Below are 14,582 nucleotides of genomic sequence, written 5' to 3' on the forward strand. Positions count from 1 at the left end.
AGAAAACAACTACTACAGATAAACTGATAAATAAAATAATTGTTTGTTGCAGGCCTAGTTTCAGAGAGGGCCTCCTCCTCAGCATTACAAATACAGTACTAATACACTATCAACGCTGGTGGCCTCTGAAAAATATTGACTTTGTATATTTGTATTTTCCATAATGTAATCTTGGCATCATGATAAATGATTCTCCGACAATTTAAATTCAGACTGAATGAATGAATGAATGAATAAGATAAGATAAGATAAGATAAGATAAGATAAGATAAGATAAGATAAGATAAGATAAGATAAGATAAGATAAAATATACCTTTATTAGTCTCACAGTGGGGAAATTTCAGGTATTACAGCAGCAAAAGTGGATAGCAAACATAGAGGGCATCAGTAAAAGGACATTAAATATTAAATATCATCCAAACAATATAAACAAGGAGTAATGAAATATGACCAAACAATACTGATATTGCACATTGATATGGTTGATATGATTGCACATTGATATGAATATGAACCATCAGTACTGACATTTCACATTAAATGGTAGTACTCCTGACTGCAGTATTGATAGTGAATAATTTCCTATATTGCACGTAGGAATTGATATATTGCATTGCAAGTTGAGATACAAATATCTTCACAGTATGAATGAACACAGTTAATGTGTATTATAATGCAGTCATATTGAAAGTCTTGGTGAGTGTGTGGTCTACTGGGAGCGCTGCTGGTTGTAAAGTCTGACTGCTGCAGGAAGGAAGGACCTGTGATAGCGTTCCTTCACACACTTTGGGTGAAGCAGTCTGTCGCTGAAGGAGCTCTCCAGTGCTGTTTAAGTGTCCTGCAGGGGGTGGGAGTCGTTCTCGATCATGGATGACAGCTTAGCCATCATCCTCCTCTCTCCTACCACCTCCACTGAGGCGAAGGGGCATCCCAGGACAGAGCTGGCCTTCCTGATCAGTTTGTCAAGTCTCTTCCTGTCAGCTGTCAAGATGCTGCTCCCCCAGCAGACCACTCCATAAAAGATGGCTGATGCCACCACAGTATCGTAAAAGGTCTTCAGGAGTGCCCCCTGCACTCCAAATGACCTCAGCCTCCTGAGCAGATAAAGTCTGCTCTGGCCTTTCTTGTAAAATGCAGTTGTGTTGTGAGTCCAGTCCAGTTTATTGTTCAGGTGAACACCCAGGTACTTATAAGATGTCACTATCTCAATGTCCGTTCCCTGGATGTTCACTGGTGTCAGGGGGCAGAGTAGTCGTCTGCGGAAATCCACCACCAGTTCTTTGGTTTTCCCTGCGTTGATCTGGAGACAGTTCCACTGGCACCAGTCCACGAAGTCCTGCGTTAGTTCTCTGTACTCTCTGTCATCCCCATCTGTGATGAGGCTGATGATTGCAGAGTCGTCAGAGAACTTCTGCAGGTGACAGGTGGGTGTGTTGTATGAGAAGTCTGCAGTGTAGAGGGTGAAGAGGAACGGAGCCAGGACCGTTCCCTGTGGGGCCCCCGAGCTGCAGACGACCGTGTCGGACACACAGTCCCGGGTCCTCATGTACTGTGGACGGTTGGTGAGATAGTCCATAATCCAGTGTGTGAGGTGATGGTTCACCCCGGTGTGCTTCAGCTTGTCCCTCAGAAGTGCAGGCTGAATGGTGTTGAAAGCACTGGAGAAATCAAAAAACATGATTCTCACAGTACTCTCAGGTTTCTCCAGGTGAGAGAGAGCTCGGTGTTGGAGGAAGATGACGGCGTCGTCCACCCCGATGCCAGGCTGGTAGGCAAACTGAAGTGGATCTAGTGATGGGCTCACCAAGGGGCGGAGATAAACAAGGACCAGCTGCTCTAGTGTCTTCATTAGGTGGGATGTTAGTGCCACCGGCCTGTAGCTGCTGAGGTCCTTGGGGTGCGGAGTCTTAGGCACCGGTACCACGCAGGATGTTTTCCATAGCTGTGGCACTCTCCCCAGCTTCAGGTTCAGATTGAACATGCGTTCAACAATCCCACACAGCTGATCTGCGCAGGACTTGAGGAGCCTGGAGCTGATGCCGTCTGGGCCTGCAGCCTTCCTCGCTGTGATCCTCCGGAGCTGGTTTCTCACCTGGGTTGTTGTGAGGGACAGGTTGGTGCAGGGGGGCTGTGTGCTGGAGGGTGTGGGTGGGGGGGTTGAGTTGATAGGATGAGCAGTGGGGGGTGGCTGTGAGCTGAGTGTTGCGGAGGGGGAAAGGGGGGCCTGCAGCATGGAGGACTGGGCTGGGGGAGGGGCAGATGACTGATCAATCTGTTGAAGAATAAGTTCAGGTCATTCGCCCACTTTTGGTCCCCTGCAGCTTGAGAGTCAGGTTCCAGATGGTTTTTAAGGCCTCTCCAGACTCCACTGACATTTTTCTCCTGCAGCTGAACCTCCATCTTCTTTCTGTAGGTGTTTTTCCCTTCACGGATCTTCCTTCTCAGCTTCTTCTGCACAGCCTTCAGCTCATCCTTATTTCCTGACTTAAAGGCCCTCTTCTTCTCCTTAAGGAGAGCCTTTATGTCAGGGTTAATCCATGGTTTGTTGTTGGAAAAACACCGTACAGTCCTGGTGGGTACGGTGTTTTCCACACAGAAGTTAATATAGTCTGTAATGCAGTGTGTGAGACCCTCAATGTCCTCTCCGTGAATGAATGAAGATGGAGTATGTAAAGAAACCAACCTGACATTTGTTATTTCTGAAACACAATCTAAATATCTGTATGGATTTTCTTCTCCAATTATGAATCCTTAAGCAGTTTCATTTGGTTGGCAAACTGCATTTGTCCAGTGTCACCACGCTGTGTTGTAAGGAAGGCAACGGAAAAAAGGCTGCTCCAGGTTTGGATTAAAGTTGCACCTTAATATGTATAAATATACATTTCTCAGATGTGTATAGATACTGATAGGCATTATCGTAGAGATATTTGAACATAAAATATTCTTTATAAACAACAGTTGTCATGTTTCATGTTACATCTGCACGTTCATTCAGCATCCCTGATGTAACACACGTGAAAAACCCCTGCGTACCCCTTGTTACATCATGACCTTCACATGCCCACTACGTATATCTGCCCTATTCTGTTCATGATCGCAAAAAAGCAAAACGTAACAAAAACGTGTTTATTTCCTTTACCAAAAAACATTTAATGTTATATTTATATCATTTTATCAATAAATTACATACATTGATTTCTAAAAAAAATCTGTAATATTTTCTTAACTGTTAAAATAATTCAGGCGGTAAATGGGCAACCGAATTAGGGGCCCTTCAACGGTGCATGGTGCAACATGTGTTGGATAATTCCAGAAGTCGCTCCGCAGTTCCTTTGCTGTTGCTGTCCGAAAAGAAGCAGTCTTGCTGGACCTGAGCACTAGCTTCATCCAGGGCACGCCGACCAGACGTCTAAAGACATCCGGACAGTTCGCATCTTTTAGCTTTTCTTGGCTGTTCAACAGTTTCAGAGTCTGTTTCGACATTATAAACGCTGCGGACGTTTTATTAAATTTAGCTAGCCTATTAGCCGAGTTGTGAAAATGTTGAGTGTCGCTAGAAGTGTTTCAAGGACTCTCCCGACAAGGAACTGCACACGAAATGTGTCCTCTTTAATCAAGAAGGTGAGTTTCAAACATACCCACAGAAGTAATTTTTCATGTGCTGTTGTGGAGCATGGTTATGAGATTCGACCACCAGCCGGCTAGCTTAGCATGCTCATCGAGTTCGCTTGAGGCCGGCTTATTCGTGACTAGCAAGATGTCATTTGTAATTTGCTTTCAATAACGGCCCTGTGTTTTTTAACTCGAAAGATTAACACGAAAATTCACTGTTGTTGCGGAAAACGACGTCACCAGTGTCTGTCCATTTTTGCTTACTATCACGAGTTCGCATTTATAATGCTGGAGTGATACCAGGTCCTTGCGGCTAAGCTAACAGCTTACATTTTACGCTACGTCCGGTCATGTCAAGTACCTGCGTTGCGTTTAAATAACAATCATATTAATATCTTGATTACTCGATTTAAGTCAGCATGTTTTGTGACATAGTGACCCACAGATAAAGACTGTAGCGAATGAGTGAATCGGTGACCTTCAATGAGGTGTCCCCCTCCCACATGCTGCAACATTTCTCACGTCCTTCCAAAGTTTAATGAACACGTTTGTGACGTATTGTAACCTACAGATTTAGTTTCTCGAACAAATTCTTAACATAAATGATTAGTGTGATGTCATGTTGTCATATTTGCGATGCTAGACTTGTCACAGCTGCCTTTCAGCATTGTTCCATCCTCGGAGTTAAAGGTGTATGGCTTTTCTAATAAGAGGTCTTAAGGCTAACTGTTATTGTAATGTCAAGTTGAAAGTTAAAGAATTTTTGTGATATTAATGACATTTAAAAAAATAACAAAACTGCTATGTATTCATGCTGTCATGGTTATTGATTAAAGCCAGAGTTTGGTAACAACTGTGTATTGGTTTTATGATGCATTCACAGGCATGCTGGAGTGGCTTCAAACCAGATGCTCTCAGAGCTCTGTCCAGGAGGGACTATGCGTGAGTATCAGCTCAAAACCTAAGACAGCATACATTTGGAAGATGATGACTAGTAGTAGAGCCAAAAGGTAGTTGATATATACCATCTTAAATACTGTATGATAAATGTGAGTTCCAAACCACATTTGCGATTTTTTATTTATTTATTTTTTTTAATGATAGTGGTACTTAGGTATTAGAGTGCCAAGTAGTACATCTTTTGTTACAATGTATTAAGCCAACTTATCCCCAGAAGATGAAGTACAGATTATTTCAGTTGACTATTGAAGCATTGTAGTAAGACTTGTAAGATACATGTATAATAGTAAGTGTGTATGTGCTGTGTTTTGTAGGTCAGAAGCTGTCAAAGGTGCAGTCATTGGCATCGATCTGGGAACCACCAACTCATGTGTTGCAGTCATGGAGGGAAAACAGGCCAAGGTGAGGACGAACAGACACTTGACAAGTTTGTCATTAATAGTACCAAACATGGTCAGTTTTTATAGCTCAGCTGATCGGTGTGAGGTCTTTTGTTTTGCCAGTTCAGTTTGTTAAACCTGAAAGTTAAATGTTGACCAATGAGTCAATATATTTCATCAGAACTGGTTGTCAGATGGTTAAATAACTTTTTGAGACTCCCTTCACCCAGACCTTTCTGCCATTGGATTGTGGGGGCTCTTTCTGACCATTTCTGTTATTTCTATTTTTATTTATTTTTTCTCCAATCAGACAACGGCTGGGGTCAGAGTGGTTGTTCATTAATCAGAAGTGGACAACCACTAAATTGACCCCTCGTCCCTGTAATCTACCCAAGTGTTATTTGACAACATACTGCACCTTGAGCCTGATGCTGTGCGTGTGAATGGTTATTGCTCCTGATGAGCCGTTAACAGTAGTAAAACCTGTTCCACCAGCCTTAAAGCCTGTGGTCATTTTAAGGCCACATATACCAAGACAGTTGTTGCCTCAGGTATTGAATGTATGCAAATAACAAGTGGTGGCTTATAGAAGTCTGTGTGTAGTTTTTCCTTGATTACTGATTTCTTGCGGGCTTGGGTACAGATTGCTCCCATCCACTGTACTTCCTAATCATAAATACATACATGACAGTATGTTCCATGGACCAAAAAATGTTTTGTAATATGGCTAGAAAGTAACAAGGCCCTTTTAATTTGTGGCACCTTCAGTGACACTGTCTTTGTTTGTAGTGGTGTCTTTCGGTTTAGTTTGTTTACCCTCATGGTGTGTCTAAACATCACTTTCAATGTAACTGAATCTCGACACCCACCATATTTGTTTTGTGGCAAACTGAGGTGCATGGAGAATGTTTGTCCAAACAAGTCCTCACATGATCTTTATTGACATTAAGAAGATTCTTATTGAACTTTGGTCATTTTCAGATTAGTCTCATTCAAATGTTTGTAGCATGAGGGGATTTATTTAATCATTTAAGAGGCAGCTGTTTTCATAACTTGGAGTAAATCAGTCAGGGCAGATGAATGCTGATGCCTCCAGTATGAACAGCATGAAGCAAGTAAAGGATTTCTCCTTGCTTCTCAGGTGTTGGAGAACGCAGAGGGAGCGAGGACGACTCCTTCAGTCATCGCCTTCACAGCTGAAGGGGAGCGTCTGGTGGGCATGCCCGCTAAACGCCAGGCTGTGACCAACCCTCAGAACACACTGTACGCCACCAAGAGGCTTATCGGACGTCGCTATGATGATGCCGAGGTCCAGAAAGACCTGTGAGTGCATATTTGGCCTCGTTATTCAAAACGTCCTGTGTTTGCTTGTGCTCACTTCAAAAGTGGTGTGTGTGAATGAATTCCTGGGAATTAGAGATTCATTTCACGCTTTTCAGTTTTGTAGAAGAAGAAGCGTTATGCACTCAGAGACCTCCTTCAGGGTCACTTTCCTGCCATAGACTCTGCAAATAATTTAATTGTAGATCCTCCTGCAAACCTATGCCCAGATAACTATCAGAAAACATGAAGTAAATGTTTGAGATTTGAATTTCAGTGTGCTTCATTCACAGGAAGAACGTCCCCTACAAGATCGTGCGTGCATCTAATGGTGATGCTTGGGTGGAGGCTCACGGGAAAATGTACTCCCCCAGCCAGGCTGGAGCCTTCGTTCTGATGAAGATGAAGGAAACTGCAGGTATGAATACAGCTGCGCTCGATCAATGCTGCTCGTGTTCCATTGACATTTCACATAATCCATATGTGAGCATGAGTTTTGGTAATGTTTGGGTATTTGTGTTGCAGAGAACTACCTGGGAACCAAAGTGAAGAACGCTGTGGTCACTGTACCAGCTTACTTCAACGACTCTCAGAGACAGGTACACACACACACACACACACACACACACACACACACACACACACACACACACACACACACACTCTCTCTCTCCAAAAATTTAGCAAAACCCACGTGACTGAGTGTGTTTGAACTGAATCTTATTATTTTGGTAATATATTTTGTAGTCTCATTTTTCACACATCTACCTTCTGTAACCATGTTGCTGTTTGGAGAACACTTAATGTAGGTGAGAACCTGCATTAGCTATTTGTTGTAGAGAAGTGGTAAAGAATAAGCAGTCACTTCTGACCTGGTAATTTCTCTAACTTTGCTAGTAGCGTGGACAAAACATTGGATGGCCCGCACCTCGCAACATTCTCTAATGTTTGATGTCTTTCTGTGACTTCCAGGCTACCAAAGATGCTGGTCAGATAGCTGGTCTGAACGTCCTGCGTGTGATCAATGAGCCAACAGCTGCTGCCCTGGCCTACGGACTGGACAAAACCCAGGACAAGATGTGAGTAGAGACAGGCGAGCACCACCACTGCTGCAGACAGTATGACCAGTTCTGAAACATGGAAACAGGCAGCATATGAAACACTGAATGCGAATGTGCCTCTGTTATTAACTTGATCAATGTCTGTTTCCAGTATTGCTGTGTATGATCTGGGTGGCGGTACATTTGATATCTCAGTCCTGGAAATCCAGAAGGGAGTTTTTGAGGTCAAGTCCACCAATGGTGACACCTTCCTGGGAGGAGAGGACTTTGACCAGCATCTCCTCAAACACATTGTCAAGGAGTTCAAGAGAGAGGTAAGTAATTCAAGCCTCGGTCTTTAGATGCACCTCTCACCTGTAGCTCGGTTTCCATTTTCAGCCTCTCATGAGCGTTCTGTTTTGTGTTTTCAGTCCGGTGTGGATCTGATGAAAGACAGCATGGCTCTTCAGAGAGTCCGAGAGGCTGCTGAGAAGGCCAAGTGTGAGCTGTCCTCTTCACTGCAGGTACACAGCAAGCCCTGAACCTTAGTCAAAACACACATTTCTGACCAGTTAAAATACAAACTTAGAAAATAGAAGTGACTTATCGAAAATAGAAAATGACATCTCAAACCAGACTCCGTCAGAACATACAGAGTCCCCAAAAACCTTTCGGCACTGTGTGTTCTTCACAGTCCAGCTCTCAGTCAGCTGTCCAGACTGTGCGTGTGTCTGGCTCAGTGTTACAGTGCTGGTAGAGAAGGTCCTGTGTTGTACTTCATTGCAGCAGGTTCTGTTTTAGAGTCTGCTGCAGCTGACTGCTGCAGGACTCGGCCCAGTGAGAGTGGACTGTCCTGATATTGACAACAGGACAGGCCTAGTACAGGGCCATACAAGCTACTGAACTGTTTGTGCTTCATCAGACATTTTGTTCCTGGTAACTTGAAGTGGTGAAAGACATGTGGTCACATTATGCTTATTCTCCCTTCCAGACTGACATCAACCTTCCTTACCTGACCATGGATGCCTCTGGTCCTAAACATCTCAACATGAAGCTGACTCGTGCTCAGTTTGAAGGCATTGTGGCTGATCTGATCCGCCGCACTGTGGCCCCCTGTCAGAAGGCCATGCAAGACGCTGAGGTGTCCAAGGCAGACATAGGAGAGGTGCTACTCGTCGGAGGCATGACCCGTATGCCCAAGGTACAGTATGACCCCTGAGCCTGCAGGCCCGACCAAAGAGATTGTCTGTTGTAGTTTATTTTACATTATGAGAAGGCGGACAGTAAATCACATGCAGTTACAAAAATGTCAGGGATGGTTCTTGATGTAAATCGAGTAAAGATGCAGGAGTGGTTACAGTCACAACACACACTAATTTTACCTTGGAAATCATGTCATTATGGAGAATGACATAATGCAGTCAGTGTTGTGAAGACTGTGACATCTGCTGGCTAAATGTGGTATTACAAGTAATGTGGATAATATTTTTTTGAAACGTCTATGCAGCATTGATAGACATTGAGTAACTTTTAACATACCTTTGTTTAGCTCTGTCAGTTGGTAAGAAAAACATTCAGCTGTTGCTTCCAGCCACATGACGTTTGTATTTTGCCTGCAAGAATGTGCAATTTTGACATGCAGCCATAAAACTGGAGCATTTTTTCCTTGTATATGTAATTGAAATCAAATTGTTTGCGTTTGGCCTTTAATGTAAAGTGTGTTTTCCCATTCACTCGTTTATCTCACCCTTCCTGTTGTAAATGTTCTACTTTCTGTGTGGCACAGACCTTTATTTTTGGAATTGTTGTACAGTTATGATTATTACTGCTGTGCACAAAAAACAAAACCCAAAGAGCATCAGCAGACCAGAAGTATAACACTCAGTGTTTGTCTCTGCAGGTTCAGCAAACAGTTCAGGACTTGTTCGGTCGTGCTCCCAGCAAGTCTGTTAACCCTGATGAAGCTGTTGCCATCGGCGCAGCCATCCAGGGTGGTGTTTTGGCCGGTGATGTCACTGATGTGCTGCTGTTGGATGTAACACCGCTGTCTCTGGGTATTGAGACCCTGGGTGGAGTCTTCACCAAACTTATCAACAGGAACACCACAATTCCCACCAAGAAGAGCCAGGTACATAAATCAGCAGTGCAGGTTGATGTTTCCTGTTGACCGTCACGTTAGGAATGTGCTGATGGGTGTAAAGTGTTGGTGTAAATATGCCTTTATCTGCTCCCCTCCAGGTGTTCTCCACAGCAGCTGATGGACAGACTCAGGTAGAGATCAAGGTGTGTCAGGGAGAGAGGGAGATGGCGTTGGACAACAAGGTGCTGGGTCAGTTCACTCTGGTGGGAATCCCCCCCGCCCCCCGCGGTGTTCCTCAGATTGAGGTCACCTTTGACATTGATGCCAACGGCATCGTCCACGTCTCCGCTAAGGACAAAGGCACAGGCCGAGAACAGCAGAGTGAGTGCCCTTTATTCAGCACAAGTGACGCAAACAAATGTTCTGTTTGCATGATGGCTGAGTGTAACTTCATGTCTTATCAGATCGCTTTGTTTACTCTTGATATTTCAGCCTTCAGTAAGAATGAAGGAATTGTGGATGCTAATGTTTGTGCATGTAGCTAAAACCACCAAGGACTGAACAAATTTGTGCTTTCTTGTAGATAAGATCAATAAGCCTGGCAACAAAATGTTGTTCCAGTAAACAAACAGTGAATGTTTGGCTTTAATTTCAAAGGTTTATGAATGTAATTGGTTTTGGAGCAGCGTTTGTGGCAATTCAGCTCCACGTGTGCTCTGCCTTCTTTTGACTGGTTTATCACCAGTTTTAATGAGCAGATACAAAACTGCTGTGTGACAAGCGTCTGAGTGACCTCTCATCTCTCTGCACTCTTCAGTTGTGATCCAGTCGTCAGGAGGTCTCAGCAAAGACGACATCGAGAACATGATCAAGAACGCTGAGAAGTACGCAGAGGAGGACAGGAGAAAGAAGGTAAAGATGGGAAGCAGAAGTGGGTTAACACCAAAATAAAGATCCTCTGCTCTTGAATTTGATTAGTCTTGGGTGGGTGGCAGCCTTTCTGCACACGTAGGGACTGCAGCGCCACACTGCTGACACCCTCTAATGCTTATTTTATTGTGCACAGGACCGCGTGGAGGCCGTCAACATGGCTGAGGGCATCATCCATGACACAGAATCCAAGATGGAGGAGTTCAAGGACCAGCTTCCTGCTGATGAGGTAAAACTTTATTTTTAGTTTCCACAGAGATAATTTGTAAAAACCTTTTCAGTAGCTGTCTGAGAGTATAGGAAGTGTAATACAACACTGTCTGCTGTGCTCTGTTTGAACCGTGATGATGATGATCCTGTTGTGATCCTTCAGTTTGTACCACTCAGGTCATTCGTTGTAACCCAGCTTTATGTCTGCTATAATCTGTCCACTCACAGTGCACCAAGCTGAAGGAGGAAATCACAAAGGTCAGAGATCTTCTGGCAAACAAAGACTCAGAAACGGGCGAGAACATCAAACAGGCGGCCACCACCCTGCAGCAGGCATCACTTAAACTCTTCGAAATGGCCTACAAGAAGGTAGGAACATGACACACACTGTGAAAACGTGACTGATACACAGGATGCTATTCAGCAAATTGTTAGGTCATGGTTGAGATGTTCCTTAGCATCTGTCTCACAGATAACACTTGTAGTGTTTGTTAAATAGAAGATGACCGTGTTTCCTCGAAGCTTTGGTTGTCAAGACACCATCTGTTGTTGCTGTTATACCAAATCCTATTGAAAAGTGGCACTTATCCAACTTGGCAGCACTCAAGTGGCATTTTGTAATTAAGTTGTAACACACAGTGTTACACATCTCAGTGCCACAGTGAGATGATGTTGAAGCAGGACGAAAGACAGAAAGGATGGTCTTAAGAAGGCCAAGGACATATTGTACAAAAGCAGTAGAGCAAATGAGAAACTGGCTATTAGCATAGTTCATGGAAGGAAACATGCAAATCAATTCAGTTCTGACATATATGAGTATATATATATATATGTTCATCCTGTGTGTTAAGATGGATATTGATGGAGCTTTTTAAGGGTCTGTCATTTGCTAATGATTTCTGAGAGTTTCCTGGAAAGAACCAAGTCATTTGGTGCTAAATTACAGGGAAAGACCTGCTCTGTTTAAACCCACACACTGTAAAATATCCATTGGGAGCTGTGACGAACAATTATTGTCATTGGAAATTGTGAGAAAATGGTAAAAAACACCAGTCACAATTTCCTAAAAGCCAAAGCAATGATATCAAATTGTTTTTGTTGACCAAGACTCAGTTTCCCATTACACAAGACGAAGAAAATCAGCTAATCCTCACAATTTATGAAGTGTAACTGGGGAAAGTTTGGCAGTTTTGAGAAATTGATCGATTGATCGATTTTAAAAATGGTCTCAGATTATTTTTCTGCCTTCTGTTTCTGTTTTTGTGGAGTTCTTTCAAGTCTGTTATTTATTCTACTTGTCTGTTGACATTGACATTATTGAACGTTCAGCCTTGTTTCGCCTGTTACTCACCTCTAACGCATCCTTCCGTCCTGCAGATGGCAGCAGAGCGGGACAGCAGCAGTGGCAGCAGCGGCAGCAGCAGCTCAGGCTCATCAGAGGGAGAGAAGAAAGAAGGCCAGCAGTAGACCTTTGCACTTGGGTGTCACTTGGTTTCCATGACAACAGAGGACTGTCGGGCTTCAGGGTGGACTGGGTGGGTGGGGGGAGGTGACAGTCTTGAGTGACAAGCTGAATCTTAGTCATTCTCACCATAATATATTATTCTACTGTGTTTTGGCAGTAAAATGCTCTAGATAAATGTCAGTGTATGCTCCTCCATGTTTGATGAAATCCTCTGTTTGTAATTTAATTGTCTCATAAACAATGTTGTATGTTTATTTTTACAAAGCTGTTAATTTGCATTCTGAGTTAGTAAAAGTTCTTTTTTTTGTCTAAGACATCGTGTAGGTTTCATGGATTTTGTTTTTTTTCTCCAGCTTGTTCGTGGCTCCCATCATTTTGTTTGTACCAGTTGAGCTGAGTTCAACAGCTTGTTCGTGAAGACAGCCCGAGTCCGTCTGCATAATGTAATGCTGTACAGTGCTCTCCATTAAATATAGCTATCTTGTTATAATAGTGCACTCAGCAGCTTGGAGGTGGAGAGTTACTGTATAAAATATTGAAGTATATTTGACTTTTTATGTGACAAACTTGTCACTTCTCAGTTGTTGTGAGTGCACTCTAAAGTGTTAAAAACTAATGCAGAGCTGTTGGAATGATGTTTTATTCTTAGTCTGTAAAAGGAAAAAAAAATGCATCTGTCACTTGAAGAGGAATTCTGATCCTGTCTGTTCCTCTTTCTTCTGTCCTCTGACATTTTGAAACAAGCTTGTTTGGCCGGAGGACTTCATTCTCGTACTGGCTAATGGCAGAAAGATCATGTGTGTTTGAGGATGAGGTCAAGCTTTGGTTCATTTGTCACATTTAAAGTTTAATAACAGAAGGCCTTGATCTGTGAGAAACCCTGTCTTTCATTCATCTTGAACAGAGCTTAATTCTGACATGTCTGAAGGTGTTGCTGACTCCTGTTAAAGTGAAAAAGAAGTCAGCTGAATGTGGATGTTGACACTGCACAGCAGAGGATGAGGCCTTAGTTCAGACACACAAGAGGAAGAGCTGGTATGCAAACAGGACTGAGGATGCCGAGTACGAGCCTGGCCTTGTCTTTTCCCTCCAGAAGGAAGTTTAGTAGCTGCCATAAACTGCTCTGTGTAATGTGATGGCTGCTGTGTGCCTGCCTGATAGTGATCCAGGGAGCTCTGTGGAGGAAGCAGAGGCAGGCAGGAGGCAGCGTTTTGAACTGAAAGTGTGGGGGGTGTTCTGCTTTTTGGGGGGTGTGATTACATTATTGGAGTGAAAATTGAGGGTCATGATAACTGTTCCTGTCTTTTATAATAAAATCTGAACTGTAACACTGGTGTGATGATAGTTGGTAGGATCAGTGTGTGGCGTAGATGTAGTCATTCTCAATGTGCGTTTATGAAACTAAAGAAAATCACATCGGCTTTAAGGTGCATGTTTTCAGTCATTGCCATGTTCCTGCTAAACCGGCAGCCATGTTTTCGACCGATCCTGCTTGTTTCCTATGATGCTGTAGACTTGATTTGGTCAGAATCCAAGACGTTTAGTCATATTGCTCTCTTGCAAGAAAAATCACATTGGCAGAAAAATCCATCATGGTGGACTTTCGTCCTCAAGGCTTTTTGTAGAGCACATTGAGCTGGACCTGTGTGTCCAATTTCAAGTCAATCTGTGTTGATGTGAGAGTGTTGTGCTCTTTCCAATATTGAATTTTTGTGGCTCAACTACAGCGCCACTATCTCGGTGCATGGATTTGTATTTCTTGGGAAACACTTGCACATAATTTCCAGTAATTGGGCTGAGGCTCATGTTTGTAACTCATTACGCCAATTTGAGTCATGGTAGCAGGAACAAAGAAAGTAATCTGGCACAAACACAACAGGGCTCTGCCCCTCTGGGACCTGGTCCCTAATGAGACAGGAGCCTTCACCCATATTCAGTCTCAGTCTTTCAATCTTATGTTAGTTTCAAATCAGTGAAGCTGAATGTAATTGGGCCCAAAATTGTAGACTTAGTTGTCAAAGGGATTCTGAGCTGGCACTGAAAACCCGCTCAGAGTAGGTTTGTGTCAAACATAGTCTTAGAAAGTGTGGTGCATAAATAGTCGGAGAAATATTGCCTATAAGGTATCCTCTTGTGTGTTTCAACATGTTGAAGGCTATAGAGTGTTGCATACAATGAATGATGACTGATCGATCATGACAAGGTGTGCAGAAAGCTGTGCTGAGTGTTATCTGCTCATTCATTCCTTGAGGGATTTGGGGCAGTTTAGTTTAGGAGTCACTGCATTCAACTGGACTGCTCAAAGATGGGAGCTTAAAGTTACTTAAGGCCTCTGAATACAAACTAAGTCAAAGTTTAAAAGCATTCTTAAAACCATTTCTTTAGTTTCTTATGTGGTGTATACAGATCCTCATCTCTTTTAGTCTCGATCACATAAACATCCAGCAGAGGGAAGCAGTGCTTTAGCTTTCAGCTGGAATCTTTTTTCAACTGCAGAGGTTTGCCACAGTGCATCTGGAGGTGAATCATGTTGTCATCCTCAGCTCCTGTGCTGTTGTCATGTGGAGAAATGTTATTATGTGTC

General features: G+C 43.2%; 1 protein-coding gene and 1 non-coding gene across 2 annotated transcripts; both read left to right on the forward strand.

The window, feature by feature from the left end:
• Positions 1 to 3,299: 3,299 nt before the first annotated feature.
• On the forward strand, positions 3,300 to 13,326 carry hspa9 (heat shock protein 9). The gene is made up of 16 exons (XM_070962366.1): positions 3,300 to 3,622; positions 4,497 to 4,555; positions 4,888 to 4,975; positions 6,095 to 6,276; positions 6,567 to 6,691; positions 6,799 to 6,872; positions 7,246 to 7,352; positions 7,486 to 7,648; positions 7,745 to 7,837; positions 8,305 to 8,514; positions 9,214 to 9,441; positions 9,552 to 9,774; positions 10,211 to 10,305; positions 10,460 to 10,552; positions 10,762 to 10,902; positions 11,911 to 13,326. Exons 1-16 carry the CDS (start codon positions 3,542 to 3,544, stop codon positions 11,998 to 12,000), a joined length of 2,052 nt encoding a protein of 683 aa, XP_070818467.1. The 5' UTR covers positions 3,300 to 3,541; the 3' UTR covers positions 12,001 to 13,326.
• On the forward strand, positions 8,008 to 8,209 carry LOC139331872 (small nucleolar RNA SNORA74). Its single transcript, XR_011602214.1, has one exon. It is a non-coding gene; the product is annotated as a small nucleolar RNA SNORA74 (small nucleolar RNA).
• Positions 13,327 to 14,582: the final 1,256 nt, after the last annotated feature.

Source organism: Chaetodon trifascialis, chromosome 5 (genome assembly GCF_039877785.1).
Source record: "Chaetodon trifascialis isolate fChaTrf1 chromosome 5, fChaTrf1.hap1, whole genome shotgun sequence".
Classification (NCBI taxonomy): Eukaryota; Metazoa; Chordata; class Actinopteri; order Chaetodontiformes; family Chaetodontidae; genus Chaetodon; species Chaetodon trifascialis.